This window comes from Siniperca chuatsi, linkage group LG23, assembly GCF_020085105.1.
Source record: "Siniperca chuatsi isolate FFG_IHB_CAS linkage group LG23, ASM2008510v1, whole genome shotgun sequence".
Taxonomy (NCBI): Eukaryota; Metazoa; Chordata; class Actinopteri; order Centrarchiformes; family Sinipercidae; genus Siniperca; species Siniperca chuatsi.
In genome coordinates, this window is record NC_058064.1 from 370001 (window position 1) to 393545 (window position 23545).

Sequence of the window (23545 nt, forward strand, 5' to 3'; positions counted from 1 at the left end):
CTCAGGTGTACTTAGACTCAGCTGAGGCCTAAAGACTTAGGCTCTAAGTAGAGCTGAGAGCTGCAGGACTGCAGGGCGCAGCAGGACCCTGCAGGACGCTGCAGGACTGCAGGACGCAGCAGGACCCTGCAGGACTGCAGGACGCAGCAGGACCCTGCAGGACTGTAGGACCCTGCAGGACTGCAGGACGCAGCAGGACCCTGCAGGACTGTAGGACCCTGCAGGACTGCAGGACGCAGCAGGACCCTGCAGGACTGCAGGACGCAGCTACATGCAGCACGTCAGTGGTGTGAACTGGAATCCTGCTCACCGCTCGTCAGCGCGTATCCGAACACGGCCGGGTGGTCGGTGGTGGAGCAGTTCCACCTCTCGTGTCTGAACTGACTCTGACACTCTGCCACGGCCAGCCGGGCTCCGTCCTGGATGCTGGGCAGCAGGAACGGCTTCTTCCGGCACAGGTCCCGCTGCTTGTGGCTGAGAGGGAGGGCGGCACAGCCCAGCTTCTCCGGGACTCCCGCCGAGGTCACACCCAGCCACCTGCGGAAAACCAGCCAGTCATCCACCGCTGACACCAAACTGCGTTCAAAATACTGCGTTTTTTAAAAGTGTTCCTCGGCCACTGTATGTCGAAAACAATCCGGCGTCCGTAGGTCGGCCTGTATATATAATTATCCCGTTTTACCACGAGCACTTGAATAGAGCCTCTGATATGACGCCGTCGGCCCGGACGGAGAGGAGAAGTGGTTTCTAGAAGCTCACTGTGGGAAACTACACGCGGCGCGTCTGGCTCTCTAATCAGCCAACATCTGAACTGGGACACGTTCAATGAAGTTAGGCTTTATTTAATTCTGTCAATTGAATTGCATGAAACCCGTCAGGACCTGTATTATTTATTTCTGAAGGGAACCAGAATGTGCATCAGACGGGGGCTCGGTCGCTCCAGATACTGGACTGCATTAAAAGCAGATGCGCATGGACTGTGTGTTCCTTGGTGAACTGGGTAAATATTAATAAACACATTTAAAGACTGAACGAATAACGCGGAATAAAAATGCGATATTTTATTCAAAGTGCTGTTTTGTGCATTCGTTAGTTCGCCGAGTGAAACTGTCCAAAAGTTGGACTGAATTAAATCCGAAGCGGCTCGTGAGTCCCGGCGCCTTTAGATCCCGTTTCCCACAGACCTGAGCTTTGCTTCGGCTCACTTTCTTCCACTAAACGAATCACAGCCGAGCACACATGAAAAGATGCTGTTTTATTTATAAATGTGCTATTTTGTGAATTTCATACAACAAGAATTACAGCGCGGACCCTTCGCCCTGAAAACGGAAGCCGACTAAATAATATCTGAAGCGGAAAGTACATGACGACATACACAGGGACGCCTTAAATTAGCAGTTTTCTAAATGGAATTTGGCTTTATTGGATCTCCGAAGTTAATTGAGTAAAACCGGCGCGTTCCAGCTCGGACCCGATGATCCGGCGGGCTCTGCCGGGCTCCGTGGAAACGTTCAGACTGGACTCCGGTGCGAAACAGACGACTCCAAACAACAGGCCTAACTTACAGCTGCTTCAGAAAATAGCCTACCATTTTGTAGGTTTTATGCAGGCCAAGTTTAAGAGTGAGTTCTCTCCATGAACTGAGCAGAAACGCCTTAAATTAACAGTTTCGTAAACGGAGTTCGGCTGGATTGAATCTAATTGCGTAAAACCGGCGCGCTCACACACACACACACTCATCCAGCTGCTGCGTCAGTAAAGCGGGAGGCCACTTCATGTAAATCCTGTATTCAGGTTGTTTACTTCCGCGTGTTTTTGTGGGGAAAGACTGGATGGATCCCGATTAAGAAGTTAGTATTTATGTATGCAGAAGCGGTGTGTACAAGAGCAAATTGCCTAGTGAGGCCTTAAATTGGCCGTTTCTTTAATGGAGTTTGGTTTAGCTGGATCTCCACAGTTAAGTGCGTAAAAGCAGCGCGCTCCGGCTCGGATCCTGTGAACCGGCGGGCTCATACTCACATCCAGGTGGCTCTGCAGCAGAGCGGGCACACAGACACCAGCAGCAGAGTCAGAGTGCACATGTGTCGGACTCCACAGCTCCGACTCTCCATGACCTCTTCATCTATCTGCGCCGCCGGGCTGCGCTCTCAGTCTGGCCATCTGTCTCATACTAAAACCCGGTCCAGGAACAGATTGCTTAATCCTGGTCAGTGCATTAATGATCCTCCAGTGAAGAGGAGAGCTCGGCGGCCTCCGCCCCCGCTGATGCGATGAAGACTCTTCCTGTCCAGTTTGTGTTCTGCATGAAGACGCAGGACCGACTGGACCAGTCGAGTCCCGGAGGATCCTCATTGGACCAGCACAGTACTCATATTCAGCAGCTGACGTCACAGCTGGACGCTAATTGGACGGACAGAAGCATCAAAGAGACAAACAACCGTTTCCTGGATATTTTTATACCAATTTAACATTTAATTCGTGATGATGCAAAAAGTTTTCTTCAAGTAGGTAAGAGGTTAGAAAGCTCTAAACTGCTCGATTTTTCAACAGAGTCTGGTGCTGGGTTTAGGTTAATCACAGTAACTAACATATATCATAGTGGCCAAAACACGGATTACTGACCGCCAAACACCACACCAAACTCCATTCAAATGTTTCTACATTTAACGCTCTCGCCTTTAGCACAACAGAATTTGCTGAATTATTTATATGCCGATTTGACATTTGATCCATTCGATTTGATTTTTGAGTTTGGTGTAAAAGTTAAGTTTATATAATTTTCACATTATCAACCAAAAAAAGTTACATGTAAAGCACTAAAAAATATTAAAAATACATATAGAATATATATATATTATATAGAAAATATATTTTTAAAAACATCTTTTTATCAGTTTGACCAATAAATAAACAAGTTAATTAACTAATTAGCTTTTTTTCCAGAGCTTTCAACCACATCTCAACCCATTTTGTTTTGTTGTGTTTCCCAGGTCAAGAATTAACTTTAGTACTCAACTTCCTTCAAATTTTAAGGAAAAACTGAAGTTTTTTGACCGAAAACTTTTCTCATCTCTTTTTTTTCCATCAACAAAACTAAAAAGTGACCTGGACAAAGATGAGAAGGAGGCAGGTGAGCAAACTGGCAGCTTTATGATACAACTTTTATGCCAAAGGTATATTAAAATGTATAAAGACACAATTTACACCGCTTTAAAAAATGGTGAGTTTGTAAAAAAGACGAGAAGATGAAGATTCTTAAACATTTAAACAGAAAAGAAATAAAATAAAAACAGATTTCATGTCTCAACAGATAAATTGTGTTTGTGTCTTTTTGCTTTTTGGTAAACAATCTCATATTTTAAAGATCCGAGGAGAATATTAACATTCATATAAATATTCATAGATTTTATTTTCCAGCATGTAAACATGTTTAGAGATAAAGGCACAATAAACATCTGTAGAAAAATATAGAAAATATAAGCAGAGAATCAAATAAGACATTTCTTTCACCTGATAAACACAGTTATCATCGAGTCTTTGGTTCGAATATTATCTGATACAAACTTTAAAATCATCGACTGAGGTATGTAAATATAAATATATATGCTAGTGTGCACAACAGCTAGTTAGTACAGATTAAACACTAGCTGGTGTGCATCAGAAACTAGTTAGTGCACAGCAGAAAGCAGCTGTGAGCTTCAGTAACTAGCTGCTGTTAGAAACAAGGAGCACATTAGAAACTAGTTGCTACACATTAGATACAAGTTTGTTTGCATTAAAACTAGCTAGTGCGCTTTATAAACTAGTTAGTGCACGGCAGAAAGTAGCTGGTCCATTAGAAACTAACTGTTTGCATTCAAAACTAGCTGCATTGGCTTCAGTAACTAGCAGGTTAGAGACGAGAGTGGAGAACGGGTTAGAAAGTAACCACAAGCTTTCTGTTGGTTTTGGGAAACTATTTAGTGTTCAGATCATTCTGCTGTCTCTCACTGCTGTACATAAAGAAACAGATACTGAATGTTCTCACCTTGGACCTTAAACACTCGACGCTTACTTTCTTTTCTTGTTTGCGCGTCACTTTAAGAGTTTTATACAGTCACACCTTTGAGTCCTGACGAAAAACACAACAACCTGGGAAATGTTCAGCTTTCAGTCTTTTTCTTCTTTTTCTTTCCTCATCATTTCCTTTTAGTCTTTTATTCATCCGTCAGCGGTGATCCTCCCCCACCACGAGACCCTGCTGACCTTCAAGTCCTGCTGCAGGTGACTAAGACAGGTGAGTCTTCTCTCTCTCACACACACACACACTCTCTCTCAGGTGGTTAGTTTCTGGTTTTGGGACACAGGCGGCTCAGCAGGATCTCAGAGTACACCTGGTTCACTGGTCCTCTCACGTGATAGGATGAGGCTTTAGGCCACGCCTCCTGGCTTGGGCCCAGCATGGCTGATTGGCTGCTGAGTCCAGGTTCAGGTCTGGTGGATCTGGTTCTGTTGGTTGTGGACGTCGTGTCGTCTGAAAGCCTGGAGAACCAAAACTTCTCCACCTGTGAAAGCAGAAGAAGAGACACCAACACCTGGTTTTAATATCTGCTGTTCACCTTCTTTGATTGGTCCAGAACATTCCTGATCAGTTCCACTTGATTCTCACTGGATGTTTTTCAGACGAGATGAAAGCTGACTTCTTTTCATTGGTTGACAGTTCTCGTCAGTCGAGCTGAAACTCTTCATCCTTCTGCTTTTACTAAATCTGGACTTCGGACGTTGACTTTCAATCCACCTGCTTTTATACACGTTTTTAATTCGCACATATAAAACCTGAGTGGAAACACCAGAAATTAAACAAAGTCTGACATATAAAGTCACGTATCATCTGCGTAAAGTGACATTTGACATCATGATGACTGACAATGTTTGCCAGAGGGAGAATTTCACCATAATGAGCAGCATAAAGGGAACTACGAAACAACATCTCATTATACAACCCTGTGTAGTAAAATGATCAATAAATCTATCCTGTATAATCAGCATCAAATGATGAAACGTTTTATCACAAAGTCTTTATCTGTTAATCAAGACAAACGGGCGGAGTGATGTGATTGGCTGTTGGCTGAGTTAAAGTGATATATTGAACTATTTTTAGTGCCCACAAGTCCCGCCTACTGTGCTGTGATTGGCTCGCTCGTTACTTGGACGCGTCCTTGTGATTGGATGCTAGCTCGACCGTAAAGTCCCGCTAACAACACTAAATGCAAAATGGGTGGGAAGAAATAATATCATTGCACCAATGAAATTACAGCACCGATATCGTTAGTTACCAGAACACCAACGTGTCTGGTGGCTTTTACTTCGACGAGGTGGTGAATGGTTCCTCTTTTTCTTTGCATAAACAAATCAGCAGAAGGAGAATACTGTTATATATTATTATATATTATACCTGTTATCCCTGAAACCTGTAAGAACGTAGAAAGAGTCAAACGAATTCAGTTATGAGGGCTTACACATAACCCACTTTCTGGATTTAAGTTATTTTTAATGTTACAATTTGTATATCTCTGAATCAAGTATCTATCCCCCAGAATACAACATATTTCATAACAACAGGAATATTTCTAATACAAAATACAAACAAAGAGCAGATTCTGAACAGGAAGTGGAAGTGGTGGGTGTTTACTTCTAAAAAGCTCCAGTTTCCTCAGCAATCAGAAACTACTGGTTTGATTTTATTTATTTTTTTATTAGTTGAACCTTTGGATGCAGTTTTTTAAATCATCAGGCGTTAGGTTGTAAATGCTGTGGTCTGTGGTGCTGGTTGATGCTGTGTCGCTATAACAATAAACATTAAAATATAAATTAATTAAAATGTAATTCATCTTAAATCACAGGCCACACGTCACTTTTCCGGTTTTATTTTCTGCTGAAAGTCTTCCTTAGTTGAATGATCCAAAGAAATGTACTGCATAAAATATTCTCACATTAATGAAATGATCAATTTTGACACTATTTGGATAAATAATTTTAATTTATATATATAATAAATATAGCCAGTAAATGAGCGCTGTCACTCCGAAATCTGCCAGAGGAGGTCAGATGGGCTGAAATCTGATCGATATAATCTTCAAACTGTTCAGTGAGTCCTTATTTAGATTTCTACTTTCATTTCGCACCTGTCTGCAGCTACTGCACATTCAATAAATAATAAATAATATCAATCACATTGCGACTGAACGTAAGAGGACTGAGTTGCACCTCGAGGAACTCGGTCAGGTCTGACTGTGTTATTTACTGATCTATAAAGTTGTGTTACCTCATGGAAGTGGCAGGCACATCGTCCCTGCAGGAACTCTTTGTATCGACCCATCGTGATGCTGAATGTGTCGATCACCTCGTACCCATGATGCTTTGCTGTGGTGATGATGTTCCGGTTCTCTCTGTAGAGCTCCTGGACCTCTTTCTGAAGGATCGATTACCAAAAACAAACAAACAAACAAACAAACAACAGATCCGTGTGAAGAGAGTGTGTTCATGTAAAAGTAAGTACAGAAGCAGTCTGAAGGGAAAAGAGCGTTTACATTTCTCAGCATCTGATGTTTCTAACTCCATCAGTCCACATGCAGCAGGACACGTACCAGACTGAGGGATCGGATCCCGTCTACAGGAAGATGGAAACCCATCCCCAAAGATTTCACCACCACCAGGATGTCACTGAGAGACTCTCTGAGGGGGGAGAGGACAGAGTGACCATGTGTTGTCATAGTAACCACAATCCTGACTTTCACACCTGTGCTAACTGACAGTGGGATTTTGTGAGGGAGAATTTGTGCCCTGATTTGAGCCTCACAGGCAGACCTGTCTCTCACTTGTGTATAAAGTGTTTTTAGGAGACCCACCCCACCCTTGGTCCTTATTCCCTTACAGTCCCCTTAACATCTGTAATCTACAGCAGTGGACTGGTGGAGTTTCAGTGCTCCACAGCTGAAGAGATGAAGCCGCCTGGGAGCGTCAGCTCAGGGCATAAAACCTGTATACATGTCCTTATATGTCTCTAACAGGAGTCATTATGTTAAAGTAAATAAAAGGCTGTCCTGTTACATGAGAACCACAGGGATCAGAATTACTGAGCTTCTGTGGATGGAAACCTGTACGCTGATGACACTGTGATGATCCAGCGACTTCAAAACAAGTGTTTCCTTTTTGTAGCCACGCTAGCGACTGAGGTTCAGTGATGTCCACTTCTGTCCAGACTGAAACATCAACAGCTGCTGGATGGATTGTGATGAAATGTGCTTCATCATTCATGTTCCCCTCAGGATGAATTGTAATAACTCAGCTGTACTTTGTGTTTACTGATCATGTTAAACTAAGATGGTGAACACTATACCTGCTGAACATCAGCATGTTAGCATGGTGATGTTAGCATTTAGCTTAAAGGAAGCACAGCCTCCCAGAGCTGCTAACATGGCTGCAAACTCTCTGACAATAAAATTAGCAAACGTTTGTCGACTAGAATCTGTCTTTCAAACATCTCAGAGATACAACATTTATGTGTCAGGATCCTTTTCTCAGTCAATAAATCACTCAATGTTTTTGTACCAAATTAAATTCTCAAATATTCTGGATCAAGGTAGTATCATACATGCATCTACTCACCTGTTCAGCACCTCTCTGACCGTCCTCAGGTGATCGGTGTTCAGCCACTGGACTCCTCCCACCACCAGAACTGTCAGGTTAGAGTTCACCAGAGGCCGTGACCTTTAGGGGAGAAACTCATCAGCACATAAACATCATTTGGCCTTTTATTGGCACACTGTGACCCCCACCATCAGTGCATTTCCTCTCACCTGTTGAGCAGCTGCAGCAGAGCCTGTCTGAACGTGGGTCTCTGGTTCTTCTCCAACCAGAACTGAGGATAATATGAGTAGCTGACAAGGGTCCGTCCTCCGTTCAGGTTCCTGTAGACCAGCGTGTCGTGAGCTTTGCCCCAGTCCTCCAGACTAGAGTTCACCCGCTCCATCAGGAAGTACATCATCCCACGATTGGTCGAGTCGCCGATAAACAACACCTTAGGAGAGATTGGAAGATTTGTGTTCAACAGATAATACACGTCCACCATCAGGACACCTGTCCACAGGTAGGACAACATGTTGGACCACATGTTGGACAACATGTTGGACCACATGTGGAGAGACAGACAGGAAGTGTGAGGAGAGAGAGACAGACGGATCCTTCCTTCTCTCCAAAGAAAAGGACAAAGACAGGAACGAAGGAAGGACCGGTTCTGAAGAAAGAAAGGATGAACGGAGTCTGACTGCAGTCTAATGTCTGATCAGCTGACCTCACCTTCCTGTTCGTCATACAGTCCTGCAGCAGGGGGCGGGCCACTAACGGGTGATAACAGCCGTCAGGTTGCCAGTCAACCTCCCTCCAATCACACGTCCTGTTGTCAGAACAGCTGAGACACGGAACCACCCAGCGACCTGAGACAGGTGGGACAGGTGAGACAGGTGAGACAGGTGGGACAGGTGTGACAGGTGGGAGAGAGACAGAGAATATATATAAATATACATATATATGATAAACAGTTTACACTAATACATTTCATTTTTTTAGTTTAAACACAAACAGAAATTTAAAAACATTTATACAGTTTGTTTTTAGTTTAAGTAATCACTATTGTTTTTTCTATTTTTATTTCTATTATTTTTATTTGATCTACTTCTAATTATTTATTTTTTGCTGTAATCTGTTTTATCTGTTTCTCCTCTGAGGATCAATAAAGATTCATCTTAGCTTAGCTTAGCTTAATTTAGCTTAGCTTAGCTTGTCTCGTCTTATTGTTTTCTAATTCTGAAGTTAAATCTGAATTTATCAGCTGAATCGACCCAAATGTAACAAATAGTCTGACTGTGTTTCGACGGATCGATCTGCTACTGAATCTTCACAGGTGAGATACAGGAAGTGACATCAGACCTGGTACGTGTCCTGAGCTGCAGGTCTGAAGTGAACTCTGTGACTTGATGAAAGGCTGGAGACCACAGGACCGACCGGGCTGGACCAGCAGACCACAGTCCTGAAACACACAGGGGCCAGAACAGGAAGGGGGTCAGGTTTCTGTACCACTGCATTCACCACTTCACTTCCTGTGAGTCAGTACGGAGGGCCCAGTTTGTTACCGACTGAAATACTGTGGTAAAGAGTTCGGTCTGGACCTGCTCTGCAGGAAAAGTGCGATGACATAACTTCTGTAAATATAAATAAAAGTGAATTGAAAAATAAAAACAGTTCAGTCGGCACTTAACAGACCAAACGTGGTCCAACACGTTCAGTCGTCTCTGCAAAACGACTGACGCGTTCCCGTCTGTAAAAATAACAATAATAATAATTAAGATCATCTGATTGTTTTCAGTCAAACGGCAGCTGTGATTCTGGAAAAGTGGATATTTATATTCTTGTAGTTGTTGGAGTATAAATGATAAAGGTTTAACCTCTTAACCTCCAGTTAGTCCTTGTACAGGGACGACATGTAAAAACAACCCCAGCTGCTCTCAGACCCACAGGAGCCGCCATGATGGACTCTGGTTTCCGAAGCGATCTCCAGTCAAATGGTCTTTATGTTTTATGGATCAGTGTTTGGAATATAATCAAATAACTAAACGGAGAGTTTGTCTGATCATTTTACTGAATATTAATGATGTAAGTAGCCCTTTAACAGCATAATAAACGTGCAGTAGCAGTCTGTGTTTTATGTTCGGTGTTGTGTTTGTGTTTGTTTGACAGATTCAGGTCCGTCTGATAGTTTTGAGTCTTTCTGGGTTTTTTGAGCAGCTGCTGTCAAACATCTTCTCCTTCACTTCCTGTCCTCATTATTCCACGTTTCTCTCCTCTGACCTCTTTCTCTTCTTCTGTTCTCTTTTAAATCAGAGCTTTCTTCTTCTTCTCTTTTCTGTCTCAGATCTCTGGTGAGCGTCGTCCCATCGTCCTCTCCCGGTCTCAGAGGTCAGAGGTCAAACAAACCTGACAGGCCGGGCTCAGAGGCCCCGTGAGAGCCGCCACGTCTGGCCCCGACTTCAGAGCCGCCGCCACGCACACACACGTCCTCGCAAACACACTCTTCTTCTTCTGCTGCAGGTTTCGTCGCAGCGGCGTCACATTCCGCACCGCGGCGTCGCAGCTCGCAACAAAGTGCAACAAGAAAACTTAACAGGGATTTTCTTGTTCGTACCTGAGCTCAGAGTAAACAGACGGGACGCTGGTCTGGAAACACACCGCCACCGACTGAGGGACACCAAACACGCCGACGCCGCTTTCATCCGACAACAAGCGTCGTCTCAGAGCTCGCTGCCACGTCCACGACTGGAAACCTTTTGTCTTTTAACTCTTTCTGTTAAAGTTTTATTTCCAAGTTGTTTTTTGTCTCACATCGGATCACAAGTCGCAGCTTCTCAGCGAACATGAAAAATATATAAATACATTGTTCATATATATATTAAATTATTTCTTTATTAGAAGTAACACGAATCTCCCTGTAACACAAAACAACAAACACAGCTTGGATCTCGAACTGTGGCTGAACAGCAGAACGTCTGAACTTTGTCCCGATGAAGAACTTTTCCTCCAAATAACTTGAATGTTTTTGTGAGAACAGAATTCGTTTGTGCTATTTAGTCAAAGTGTTAAGAAATCAGCACTTTACTTTCAGAGGACACAAAGAGGAAGAAAGACTGTTCTCATGTATCAAAAGCAAAAGAAGAAACAAAGTGTGTTAAAGGGAGTAAAACTAATAATACTGAATAAAGTGAGTGACTTCAGTTCAACATGTGATGAGAGCAGCTTTAAACTTTCTTTTAATTTTATTTAATATTTATTATAATGTTTGCTGAGTAGCATGAACGCAGATAAATACATCCAGCACACGTCAGCCGAAATACAAACAACACAAAATGAAAAATGAAAGAATCATAATGATAAAAAGTACGCGAGAGAAGTTTGTCCTTGTTCCTTTTATGTTGTAGAGTTCGTACATTCGTGTCACGTCTTTTATAATTCAAGTCTTTGGATTCATTTACTTAATTATATTTACTGATGATTATTACTTAACTTCACAGAGGCAAGTTTCAGATCTGCATCTTATTAAAACTGGAATAAGATCCGTTTGATGTAAAGACGATCTTCTGGGAGGAGTTCTGCTTGATTCCTGTTTATCTGAACAACATATATAACATAATAACATAATAATAATAACATAATATTCTTTCAAATCTAATTAAAATCTTAAGGTCTGTGGAAACGACACGTCGGCTGATTTTGTTGGTTTATTTCTTTTTTAAACTTGAGGTTTATGACTTTATTTGACGCTTTGTGTTATCTTTGATCTATTTAAAGTTAGTCGGTGTGTGGGTGAAGCTCAGGCTGCAGTCTGTTTAAGAATATATGGAGGAAGAAATATGACTCATGAACAAATAAGAGGAAATGTGTTTTTTATAGCCTAACACTCTTGTGTGAGCAATAAAAACGGTGAATATTCTGCATTGAACATTTAGAGTTTGAGTCGCGCAGGACAGAAACATTAATTTTACTTTCTTTTATGAACATGTGGAAGTGAGCAGATGAAGAACTTTGAGAGTTTCATGTTTTTACTTTCTGTCACAACAGTTTTCTCAGAAACCGACTTTGTTGTTTGATTTGTGTTTGAAACGTACAGAGCTGAAGCCGTGAAGCCAGATGTGATGGGACGCGTTCGTTCTGCGATGTGAAATAAAAAGGTTCTTTACAACAGTTTACAGTGAAGGTTTGGTTTGAATCCAACAGAAACACAGAAATAATCCCGTTTGATCAAAGAGCTGAACGGATCTCAGACCTGATGTGATGTGACTCTCCGGATCAACACGTCAGACGAACGGCTGCTGCTGAAGCCTCATCAGGTCAGAGACTCGGGCCGAGAGAGATTTACAAAGAAACATTCAGACAACCTGAAACCGGAAGAAATAACGAGGCAAACGGCAAAAAACCTCAAATCCAATGTCACAAACAAACATTCAGGAAGAAAAGGGGAAGATCTGATCAAAGACTTTGCGTTCCAGGTGTTTGAAGGAAAGTAAGAGTTTAACTGTGACAATGTTGTGAAATTTAATGGACACGATTAACCGTCAGTTTCAATCTGCTGCCTTTAAAATGTTTAATTTGGTAGACGAGTCAAACAGTTCGTCACATCAGGATGTAGCTTCATGCCGTTGGTCGATTCTGTGTAAAACAGACTAAACGCTCAGTTAATGAACTCTGGCAGGTTCGGAGGATCGCAGAGAGCCGAAGGTGTTTGTGTCCAGCAGCAGGAAGTTTGACTGAAACCACAGGAGGAGGATTTTCTGTCCGAATGTTTGTTGACTCTGTCGGCTCAGATTCTTTCTGTCGTTTATCTGAATTTATTCCTTCAGGCTGCTGATTGCAAACATGTGTTGGATTTTACTGTGTGGAAGCTGTTTTCATGTTCGTGACTGAAGCAGAACTCCTGCTTTAACTCTCTCAGGACAAATCCCACGACCACGCGAAGTTTAACATGTGCGACGAGGCAACGCTTCAAAATACCAGCATTTTCATGTGTATAGACAAATAATACAAAGTTATCCAGGTTGTCTTTACAGAAATATGGTGGCAGCATTAAAACATAGCTGATTTCTAATAATGACACTTATCAATATGCAGTAAGTGATAATTATTATTACTTTGTGATGATAAAAACATTTCTTCTCACAGAGAAGATGAGTTCACTTGTTCTGACTGTTGATGATTTGACAAGTCTGGAGCTAACAGGCTAACGTTACTGTTAGCTCCTCCGACGGGCTAACGTTACTGTTAGCTCCTCCGACGGGCTAACGTTACTGTTAGCTCCTCCGACGGGCTAACGTTACTGTTAGCTCCTCCGACGGGCTAACGTTACTGTTAGCTTCTCCGACGGGCTAACGTTACTGTTAGCTCCTCCGACGGGCTAACGTTACTGTTAGCTTCCGGACGGGCTAACGTTACTGTTAGCTCCTCCGACGGGCTAACGTTACTGTTAGCTTCTCCGACGGGCTAACGTTACTGTTAGCTTCTCCGACGGGCTAACGTTACTGTTAGCTCCTCCGACGGGCTAACGTTACTGTTAGCTTCTCCGACGGGCTAACGTTACTGTTAGCTCCTCCGACGGGCTAACGTTACTGTTAGCTTCTCCGACGGGCTAACGTTACTGTTAGCTCCTCCGACGGGCTAACGTTACTGTTAGCTTCTCCGACGGGCTAACGTTACTGTTAGCTCCTCCGACGGGCTAACGTTACTGTTAGCTCCTCCGACGGGCTAACGTTACTGTTAGCTCCTCCGACGGGCTAACGTTACTGTTAGCTTCTCTGACGGGCTAACGTTACTGTTAGCTCCTCCGACGGGCTAACGTTACTGTTAGCTTCTCCGGACGGGCTAACGTTACTGTTAGCTCCTCCGACGGGCTAACGTTACTGTTAGCTCCTCCGACGGGCTAACGTTACTGTTAGCTCCTCCGGACGGGCTAACGTTACTGTTAGCTTCTCCGACGGGCTAACGTTACTGTTAGCTCCTCCGACGGGCTAACGTTACTGTTAGCTTCTCCGACGGGCTAACGTTACTGTTAGCTTCTCCGACGGGCTAACGTTACTGTTAGCTCCTCCGACGGGCTAACGTTACTGTTAGCTTCTCCGACGGGCTAACGTTACTGTTAGCTCCTCCGACGGGCTAACGTTACTGTTAGCTTCTCCGACGGGCTAACGCGTTACTGTTAGCTCCTCCGGACGGGCTAACGTTACTGTTAGCTTCTCCGACGGGCTAACGTTACTGTTAGCTCCTCCGACGGGCTAACGTTACTGTTAGCTCCTCCGACGGGCTAACGTTACTGTTAGCTCCTCCGACGGGCTAACGTTACTGTTAGCTTCTCTGACGGGCTAACGTTACTGTTAGCTCCTCCGACGGGCTAACGTTACTGTTAGCTTCTCTGACGGGCTAACGTTACTGTTAGCTCCTCCGACGGGCTAACGTTACTGTTAGCTTCTCCGATGGGCTAACGTTACTGTTAGCTTCTCTGACGGGCTAACGTTACTGTTAGCTCAGTTCTTTCACAGCTCACACACAAGAAAGAGTGTTTAGCAACTTTTTTACCTGACAACATAACGTTAACACGACTTAAAGTCTTGAGCAGAGAAATGTTTTCAAATCTGATTTAAAAAAAGGCAGCTTACAAAAGTGACTCACGTATGAGGGCTCTACTCTCTTTCCACTGGCTCTCAGACCCGAAGGCCAGACGTGAGGTCTGCAACTACACCCTTCTTCAGGGCTAACTGGTAAACTGGCAAGCTAATGGCTAACATGCAAGCCAGCTGGGAACATGATAGTGCTAGTAGCTTCTTTTACTCATTTACATTCAATAAAAAGTTACTGAAGAGGGGAAAAAACTCTGAGCTAACAAGCTTCTAGACTTAGCATGTTGGTTAGCTCGTTAGCGGCTGTAGTTGTTGAATGTTAACAAAATAACTGTTTTTAATCTTTGTTAAAAAGAGGTCTGTAAATCCTAGTGTCCGACACTAATGTGCAACAGGCTCTGAAGAGGTAAAAGCTAAAGTCAGCGTGAACAGAGTCTGAAGGACTGAGAAGTTATTTGAGGTGAAGGATGAAAGCTGCAGTGACCTGAGATCCTGGATCTGGTCCATCTGGATCATCAGCAGAGATCATATCATGACTCAGAGGTTCAGGCCAACAGTAAAGTCTGATGTTTAACACAGAGCACTTACTGTAGCCACAAACGGACAAAGAGTAATGATAAATGCTAAAACAACAGTAGCACCAAGGCCAAAACACACCGCCGCCAAACGGCGCCCGTCAAAACAGCCGCCCCTATTATTTTCTATGTACAACCGCCACACGGCGGCAGCTGGACGAGCAGAGCTTCCTATTGGGCGCCGCTTGACACGCGTCATGCCGCGGCGCGGTGCTCTGGCGGCGGTGTGTTTTCCACTCCAGAACCAGAATCTAAAAACTAAAACTTGTCTTCCTGTACATCCTTTCTCTTCTCCGACTTCTCCGGAGTCACATGTTTCAGATGGATCAGTTTCAACTCAGATCAGTCCAGGAACTGTTTAGCCTAGCTTAGCACAAAGACTGGAAGAGGGGAAACTGCTCGCTAGAAAGAGAGAAAATCCACCTTCCAACCTCTCAGAAGCATCTGTTAGCATTTTATTTTGTGCTGCATTAACTGTGCAGCTGTGTAGCATTAGCTCCCCACATGTAACAGATTGTGTAGCATTAGCTGTTATCTCAGACATCCTGTTTCTTGTACTAATTGTGTTGCGACTGTCCCAAAAACACAGACTCTGGGTGCTTTGTTAGCTCGAGGGCTAACTGCTAGCTCTGGACATCAAGTGACTGTGAGGGATGAGGAAGATGAAGTTAACTTGTGGTGAGGCTGAACACGATTAATGTAACTAAGAAGTCTTCAAACAGAGAAACTTTATTGATAAAAAACGGGGGAATTGTCTTAAAGAATAAAAATACTTTTCCTGCTAGTTTTCCACATTTTCCTGTCATGTATTTGTGGCGCGCTGAGTATGAAGTCCAGTCACGTCTGATCCTCGATCTGGACTCAGGGTCGTTACCATGGAAACCACGCCTCATTAACCCTCTCTGCATCACGCTGAAATGACACTGTGAGCTGCCATGGCAACACCAGCAACCAAAGACTGATCTGACTTTTCACGCTCGGAGAAGAACAATGTTTTTCTTGTTCTGAATAAAAGTGACGTCCAGCCGAATGTTGGCAGACGATGTTTCATACAGACAAAACACCAGTCAGGTTCATACTGTAAAATATATATATGACATGTTTTACACTCAAAACAGGCGATAATTAAAAAGTATTAATGAGATTCATAAATGATGACGAGGACATTGCATCCTCCAGCCAATCAGAATGCAGTATTCTTTCTTAGTGTGGTTCATATTTGAGGTATTTACGTCCTCATAGTGCTGCGTATCATTTGAAGTTTATAAACTAGAGTCAATACAAAAACTGAATTTCAGTTCTGAAATGATTAAAAACGTCACTTTGAGAAATATTAATGTCTCTTTCTTTTATTAACAGAAGTCGAAGTTGTGAAATGTTGTTTGAACTGTAGTAAAAGTGTTTCGGTGTGTTCGACACTAACACATTAAAGCTACAGGGACAGTGAGGAGGAGGAGGAGAAGCTGCCTGGGACCAACCTGCTCTTCTTCACCAGGTGTATTTCTGGTATCTGTCAGCATCTCGTGGACCCGCACTGAGGAGGAGGACTGAGATTACTGACGAAAACCGACATGAGGAAACTGTTATTATCACAATATCTGCCAGATATTAAATAAATAAAGGAAGCCATCAGCTGCATGTTCAAACAGCTTGAATGAGGTGGAGCTTAGACTGAAACTAAGGACAAACACAATATTAATCCTCTGATACTCTCAGGACCAGAGTCAGAAGAATACATGCTGCCCCCCATCAAAACCAGAACCAGACTGGACCTGCGGAGGTCTGCGTTTGGGGTCAAAATGTGGAGGAGAGCCATCGTACCGTGCAGCTCTTTGCTTCAGCAGGAACGTCCTCGCTCTGTTGGCTTTGGCGTCGCCACGCAGCCGAAGGTTTTACAGGATTTACCTGAAATATTCGCAGGCGTCGGAGAACACGGCGGTAAAGCGCTTCCTGCAGCAGAAGAAGAGCAGGACGCCACTTCACGTGGAAAACATCAGAAAACATCATCAACCTTCAGCCGGAGAGCACCTGGCGGCTCCGCCCGGAGGCTCCACCTGTCAGCAGACAGCAGCTTTACTTTTATCTTCACATGACTGAACTTCAAAGAACCGACGCCACACTGCATCAATGGCCCCTCTGTTGCCCGGGGGCCCGATCGGGGGCCCCCACTGACCCCGCAGCAGGATGAGTGAACACCCACTCTCTTCATCTACCTGTCTGACGGGACCTACGGGGGGATCGCAGGTGGATCAGAGAGGACAGGTGAGGGGTGAAACCAGAGAGATGAAAATATGAAACACGAGAGGAAGAAGAGGAGGAAGAAGAGGAGGACAGAGACGTGAAACATGGCCGCTGCAGTAAAACACTGTGAACGTGTTGAAAACACAAAGAAGCAACAGAAGGAAAGAATCACACAAGAATGCAGAGAAACCGTTTCACAGCTTCGCTCACAAATCCAGCTTTTACACAAACCACATGGAAATATGTTTCCTTCCCACAGCTGGAAATAATAGCAGCTTCCAGTTTTACCGCCGAGACGCTTCCCACACGAGGGCGAGCAGCGCCTCTCGTCACGGCAGCAGGAGTTCATACTGTCATGAAGTTTTTCCTCTAAAAACATGAATCTAGTCCCGGGCGTCCAGGACAGTCTGGACAGGCGTTGGTATATTTTGTCCTCATGTTGGCAGCAGAGGAAAACACCAACGAACGAGCGTTTGTGAATGCAGCCTCGCGCTTCCTCGGCGCTCTGCGGCCGTCTCGCTGTCCAAGTGGACGTGAGGAATTTAAAGGAAATGAGGTGCAAATGTGTTCGATCCCAAATGACAGCTGATGTTTTGTGCTCTGACTGAAACCACACGGCAACGCAGCTCAGATGTTTTCTTTCTGACAAACATTCGACTCTCGGAGCTTCTTTCGCCGTGACGGCGCCTCAGAGGTCGTTTACGATTTCTAGCACTTTGTTTAATACAGAGCAGCTGGTTCGTGTGAGCGCTTTCTTTAAATTACAAAACAAAGTACAGGAACAGAAAAGATGCAAAACATATTTCTAATGGCAGAATAACAATAATGACATCACATCCTGCCCTGCCCACTGACCAATAGGAAAACAGCCGACCTACCTGCACAAAGCTGCACGTCACATGATCCCCGAACATGGGCAGACTGGGTCGGCTCTCGCGGTACATGTGGACGGTGTAGATCGCCATGACGACGGGCTCCGGGTCAGCGTCGTCCGTGACCAGGATGCTGATCCTGCTGTTGCCGAGGCCGACCGGGTAGTTCGCCATCCTGAAGAAAAAAAACCTTCAATAATCTGGGCTGTGAGGTCACAGGTCAGGGGTCAGGGGTCCTGGTCTCACCTGGGGCCCCGGTGCTCGTCCAGGTGGACCCGGCAGGCTGAGCTGACGGGCTCCGGCCGGATTCGAACCGTCACCGTGTCAAAGGTCACCTCGGCGTGGTACTCCTTCACCCAGGGGCTGAAGGGAGGGGTCAGAGTGAGGGGGGGGTCGGTGTAGATCTGTCTGAGGTGGGGGTCCAAGCAGGGACCTGAAACACAGAAACACACAACTAACCAATTAAAAAGCATTAGACCAGAGGTTTTTAAATGAATGAGTCAGAAACCTCCTCCTCCTCAGAGTCGTCACTCCGTCAGACCTGAACTCTCATCGAGTCGTTCAGTGCGACTCACACGTCCAGAGGACGTCATCGTCTCTGACGTCCGTCCAGAATAAACCTCAGAAACCCGCTGAGACACCAGAGAAGAAAGCGGCTGCAGAACCTGCCTGAGAATCCTGCTGTTTCTCAGTCTCCTTCAGTCTCACAGTGATCCAGAGACAGCTGTCTGTCCGTCCACGGGTCCACTGCAGACAGGAGCTGCTGACTGCTGGTTCGGCTGCTCTGATGGGACAGTCTGACTACATGTGGACACATACAGGCTGAAACAACAAGCTGTAGCTCACAGCTGACTCACTGACGCCATGGCAACATTACACTTCCTGTTTACAGCCCACAAAGCATTATGGGAAGTGTAGTTTTTCAAAAACAGTTTTTACAGAGCAACATGTAAACAGGTCTGTTTTTAGTTAATATTAAGTATCTGTATTATCATAGATTCATATTCTGTTGATGTTACGGAGCGGACTAGCTTCTCCATCTGCGTTTCTGATTGGCTCAAATTAACAGCGCTCTGCCAATAAAGTTGAGTGTGACTTCATTCTTGAGCCTCGCCTTTTTTTTTAATCAAAATAAAGTCGTTTTGTTCTTTTCTTGACAAAGTTGACCCACATGCTCGTGGACCCAGAGACGCGACCTGCAGTCCACCGGTTGGTTACCACGGCTTCACGCACGTTAGACATTAATATTGTAATAGTGGTGTAACAGACGAAACCGGCGTCTCACCTTCAGCTCCATCCTGTGAAGAAGACAGAGCCGACTCCTGATTGGTCAGTTCTTCTGTCTCATCGGTTCTGGAGGAAACATGACAAACTTTAGTAATTTCCAACAACAACACTGATGTTACAGACGGATTGCACTCACCTGAAGCTGCGGTTTTCCTGAAGCTCGTAGTAACGGCTGATCCGGATCAGAAGATCAGAGAAACTGAGAGGCCCGGAGGAGGAGGAGGAGGAGGAGGAAGAGGAGGAGGAGGAGGAGGAGGGATACAACTACAGAGAGAGAGAGAGAACAAATAATAATCACACCACGAAAAGATTTAACTTTCTTCCAATCAATTCCAATAAAACTGAAACCATCTGCATTCATCAACAGTCTGGTCGTTTTGTCCCGAGCTTCAGTCAAACTGAGGCGCGTTGATTCGGACGCTGACCTCGAGCGACATCACCCAGTCTCGTTTTTATGTTTTAATATTCACAAAGATTCTGATGCGTTAGTTTGATTCCTCGTGTCGTGACGCCGTGTGACGGCGAAGCTGCGCCGCTGTGTTTTCGTTACCAGCTGAAAAGCTGAAGGCGTCTTCAGCCGCCGCTGAAACTGCAGCAGAAGAAGAAACTCGTCTTCTGACACACAGACAGGATGTGTCCCTCTGCAGCCACCGTACTGACCACACAGACAGACAGGCAGGCAGACAGGCAGACAGACAGACAGGTAGAGAGAGAGACAGGCAGGCAGACAGGCAGGCAGAGAGAGAGACAGACAGAGAGACAGACAGGTAGAGAGAGACAGGCAGGCAGAGAGACAGACAGACAGACAGACAGACAGGCAGACAGGCAGAGAGAGAGACAGGCAGAGAGACAGACAGGCAGACAGAGAGAGACAGGCAGAGAGAGAGACAGGCAGAGAGAGAGACAGACAGAGAGACAGACAGGCAGACAGAGAGACAGACAGACAGACAGGTAGAGAGAGACAGGCAGAGAGAGAGACAGGCAGGCAGAGAGAGAGACAGACAGAGAGACAGACAGGTAGAGAGAGACAGGCAGAGAGAGAGACAGACAGAGAGAGAGAGAGACAGAGAGACAGAGAGAGAGACAGGCAGGCAGACAGGCAGACAGAGAGAGACAGGCAGAGAGAGAGACAGGCAGAGAGAGAGACAGGCAGGCAGAGAGAGAGACAGACAGAGAGAGAGAGAGACAGACAGGCAGAGAGAGAGACAGACACGCAGAGAGAGAGACAGACAGAGAGAGAGAGAGACAGACAGGCAGAGAGAGAGAAACAGGCAGACAGACAGACAGACAGGCAGGCAGACAGAGAGAGAGACAGACAAGCAGAGAGAGAGACAGGCAGACAGACAGACAGAGAGATAGACAGACAGACAGGCAGACAGAGAGAGAGACAGACACGCAGAGAGAGAGACAGACAGAGAGAGAGAGAGACAGACAGGCAGAGAGAGAGACAGACAGAGAGAGAGAGAAACAGGCAGACAGACAGACAGACAGACAGACAGACAAGCAGAGAGAGAGACAGGCAGACAGACAGACAGAGAGAGAGACAGACAGACAGGTAGAGAGAAAGGGGTTAAACATATATTCCGGAGACATTTTAAGGACAATAATATTAACATTTGTATTGTTTTATTTTAATGTATTATTATGATCATTATATTCAGCACTTAGACATCGTAAGAATCTTAATTAAGTAATTTAAACTGGAGACAAACATCTTGAATCTGTCTAATAAAGAAAATAACTTTCATTCTTCAGCAGAAAGGAAATGTTATAATATCTTAATATTTGAACAAACGTCTTCGTCTCAACAATCAAATCCTGATTTCACTTTATTAACTTTATTCTCCAGTAAAATCTGAACTTCTTGAAACAAATGAGAGAAAAAACTTGAACAGTTGTTTTGTCTCACCTGTCTCACCTGTCTCACCTGTCTCCCCTCTGTCTGTGTGTGCGTCTCTGAGGACAGGTGTGTGTGTGTCGGCAGCAGGAAGCGGAGCGTGTCCTCCAGGATCAGGTCTTTGGTGATCTGTCCATCAAACGTGTCGTCGCTCAGAGAAGAAAACTTCAGGTCGGTGTCCACCTGGAGACGACAAACATTCATCAGTCTGAGACGCTGCTGACCAATCACAGAGCTGCTGAGGACACGCTGACCAATCACAGAGCTGCTGAGGACACGCTGACCAATCACAGAGCTGCTGAGGACACGCTGACCAATCACAGAGCTGCTGAGGACACGCTGACCTCTGGTGGACGTTTATCGTCGCTTCGCCTGAAGAAGAACTGATCTGAGTACAGTTTGTATCATCCGTCTGTGATGACGGTTCAATGAATACATCAGTGAAAGGTGTGAAGCAGCAAAGGAAATAAGGTCAGGGAGGAGAGGAGGTGAGGAAGAGTAGGGAAGAAGAGGGGAAGATGAAGAAGAAGGTCAGGAGGTCGGGAAGGAAACAGGATGCAGCCTTCATGAGTCGGCAGCTTTAAGACGAAAAGTTATTAAAACAACAAATCCTGTCACCACCTGTCTGTCTCTCACCTGTCTGTCACCTCTCTGACTGCTACCTGTCTGTCACCACCTGTCTGTCTCTCACCTGTCTATCACCACCTGTCTGTCTGTCTGTCACCTACCTGTCTGTCACCTACCTGTCTGTCACCTACCTGTCTGTCTGTCTGTCTGTCTGTCATCTACCTGTCTGTCTCTCACCTCTCTCTCTCTCACCTCTCTCTCTCTCACCTGTCTGACTCTCACCTGTCTGACTGCTACCTGTCTGTCTCTCACCTCTCTGTCTCTCACCTGTCTGACTCTCACCTGTCTGACTCTCACCTGTCTGTCACCACCTGTCTGTCTCTCACCTCTCTGTCAGCTACCTGTCTGTCACCTACCTGTCTGTCACCACCTGCCTATCTCACCTGTCTGACTGCTACCTGTCTGTCACCTACCTGTCTGTCTCTCACCTGTCTGACTCTCACCTGTCTGTCACCTACCTGTCTGTCTCTCACCTGTCTGCCACCTACCTGTCTGTCTCTCACCTGTCTGTCACCTGCCTGTCTGTCACCTACCTGTCTGTCTCTCACCTGTCTGTCTCTCACCTGTCTGTCTCTCACCTGTCTGCCACCTACCTGTCTGTCTCTCACCTGTCTGCCACCTACCTGTCTGTCTCTCACCTGTCTGTCACCTACCTGTCTGTCACCTACCCGTCTGTCTCTCACCTGTCTGTCTCTCACCTGTCTGATGATAATAAGGAGTACGGAGCAGCTCTGGGATCAGAGACACTGATCTCTGTGAGTGTCTGAGTCTCAGCTGCTGATCTGCTTCACTGATCACAGATCAGCTTCTGAACAGACAACAGACGCTTTATTCTGCTGCTGCATCACATCAGAGTCATCGACTGCAATAATTACAGCTCCATCATCATCTTCATCATCATCATCTTCATCATCTTCGTCTGAAAACAAAGAGACTCCTGGGAAACGTGTTTTCAAAATAAAAGACAGTGTTTACATCAGACAGAGCTGAGGACAGGGTTCCTCCTCTACACACTGGTTCCCAGACTGACGCTGGTTCCCAGTCTGACGCTGGTTCCCAGTCTGACGCTGGTTCCCAGACTGACGCTGGTTCCCAGTCTGACGCTGGTTCCCAGACTGACGCTGGTTCCCAGTCTGACGCTGGTTCCCAGACTGACGCTGGTTCCCAGTCTGACGCTGGTTCCTCCTCTACACACTGGTTCCCAGACTGATGCTGGTTCCCAGTCTGACGCTGGTTCCCAGACTGACGCTGGTTCCCAGACTGACGCTGGTTCCCAGTCTGACGCTGGTTCCTCCTCTACACACTGGTTCCCAGACTGATGCTGGTTCCCAGTCTGACGCTGGTTCCCAGTCTGACGCTGGTTCCCAGACTGACGCTGGTTGCCAGTCTGACGCTGGTTCCCAGTCTGACGCTGGTTCCCAGACTGACGCTGGTTCCCAGTCTGACGCTGGTTCCTCCTCTACACACTGGTTCCCAGACTGACGCTGGTTCCCAGACTGACGCTGGTTCCCAGTCTGACGCTGGTTCCTCCTCCTAACACTGGTTCCCAGTCTGACGCTGGTTCCCAGACTGACGCTGGTTCCCAGTCTGACGCTGGTTCCCAGACTGACGCTGGTTCCCAGACTGACGCTGGTTCCCAGTCTGACGCTGGTTCCCAGACTGACGCTGGTTCCCAGTCTGACGCTGGTTCCCAGTCTGACGCTGGTTCCCAGACTGACGCTGGTTCCCAGTCTGACGCTGGTTCCCAGTCTGACGCTGGTTCCCAGTCTGACGCTGGTTCCTCCTCTACACACTGGTTCCCAGACTGACGCTGGTTCCCAGTCTGACGCTGGTTCCCAGACTGACGCTGGT

At 45.6% G+C, this 23545-nt stretch overlaps 2 protein-coding genes across 7 annotated transcripts in view; both read right to left on the reverse strand.

The window, feature by feature from the left end:
- wnt16 (wingless-type MMTV integration site family, member 16) overlaps window positions 1–2457 on the reverse strand; it is a 6715-nt gene extending 4258 nt beyond the window's left edge. The window contains exons 1-2 of the mRNA XM_044186488.1: window positions 2020–2457; window positions 311–537 (exon numbers count right to left, since the gene is read on the reverse strand). Of these exons, the coding sequence (XP_044042423.1) occupies window positions 311–537; window positions 2020–2111 (319 nt within the window). The 5' untranslated portion in view covers window positions 2112–2457. The remainder of the gene's footprint in view (window positions 1–310; window positions 538–2019) is intronic.
- A 674-nt stretch (window positions 2458–3131) lies between these two features.
- Window positions 3132–23545, reverse strand: part of cped1 (cadherin-like and PC-esterase domain containing 1) — a 40590-nt gene continuing 20176 nt past the window's right edge. For 3 of the 6 annotated variants that reach the window (XM_044186481.1, XM_044186484.1, XM_044186487.1), the window contains 13 exons: window positions 21080–21250; window positions 19721–19825; window positions 19307–19434; window positions 19169–19236; window positions 18130–18316; window positions 17890–18058; window positions 8968–9067; window positions 8338–8474; window positions 7839–8059; window positions 7648–7749; window positions 6627–6714; window positions 6305–6451; window positions 3132–4544 (listed from right to left, as the gene is read on the reverse strand). In XM_044186481.1, the coding sequence (XP_044042416.1) occupies window positions 4323–4544; window positions 6305–6451; window positions 6627–6714; window positions 7648–7749; window positions 7839–8059; window positions 8338–8474; window positions 8968–9067; window positions 17890–18058; window positions 18130–18316; window positions 19169–19236; window positions 19307–19434; window positions 19721–19825; window positions 21080–21250 (1845 nt within the window). In that variant the 3' untranslated portion in view covers window positions 3132–4322. Of the gene's footprint in view, window positions 4545–6304; window positions 6452–6569; window positions 6715–7647; window positions 7750–7838; window positions 8060–8337; window positions 8475–8967; window positions 9068–17889; window positions 18059–18129; window positions 18317–19168; window positions 19237–19306; window positions 19435–19720; window positions 19826–21079; window positions 21251–23545 lie in introns of those variants that run through there. The other 3 variants (XM_044186483.1, XM_044186482.1, XM_044186485.1) reach the window with 3 other exon arrangements.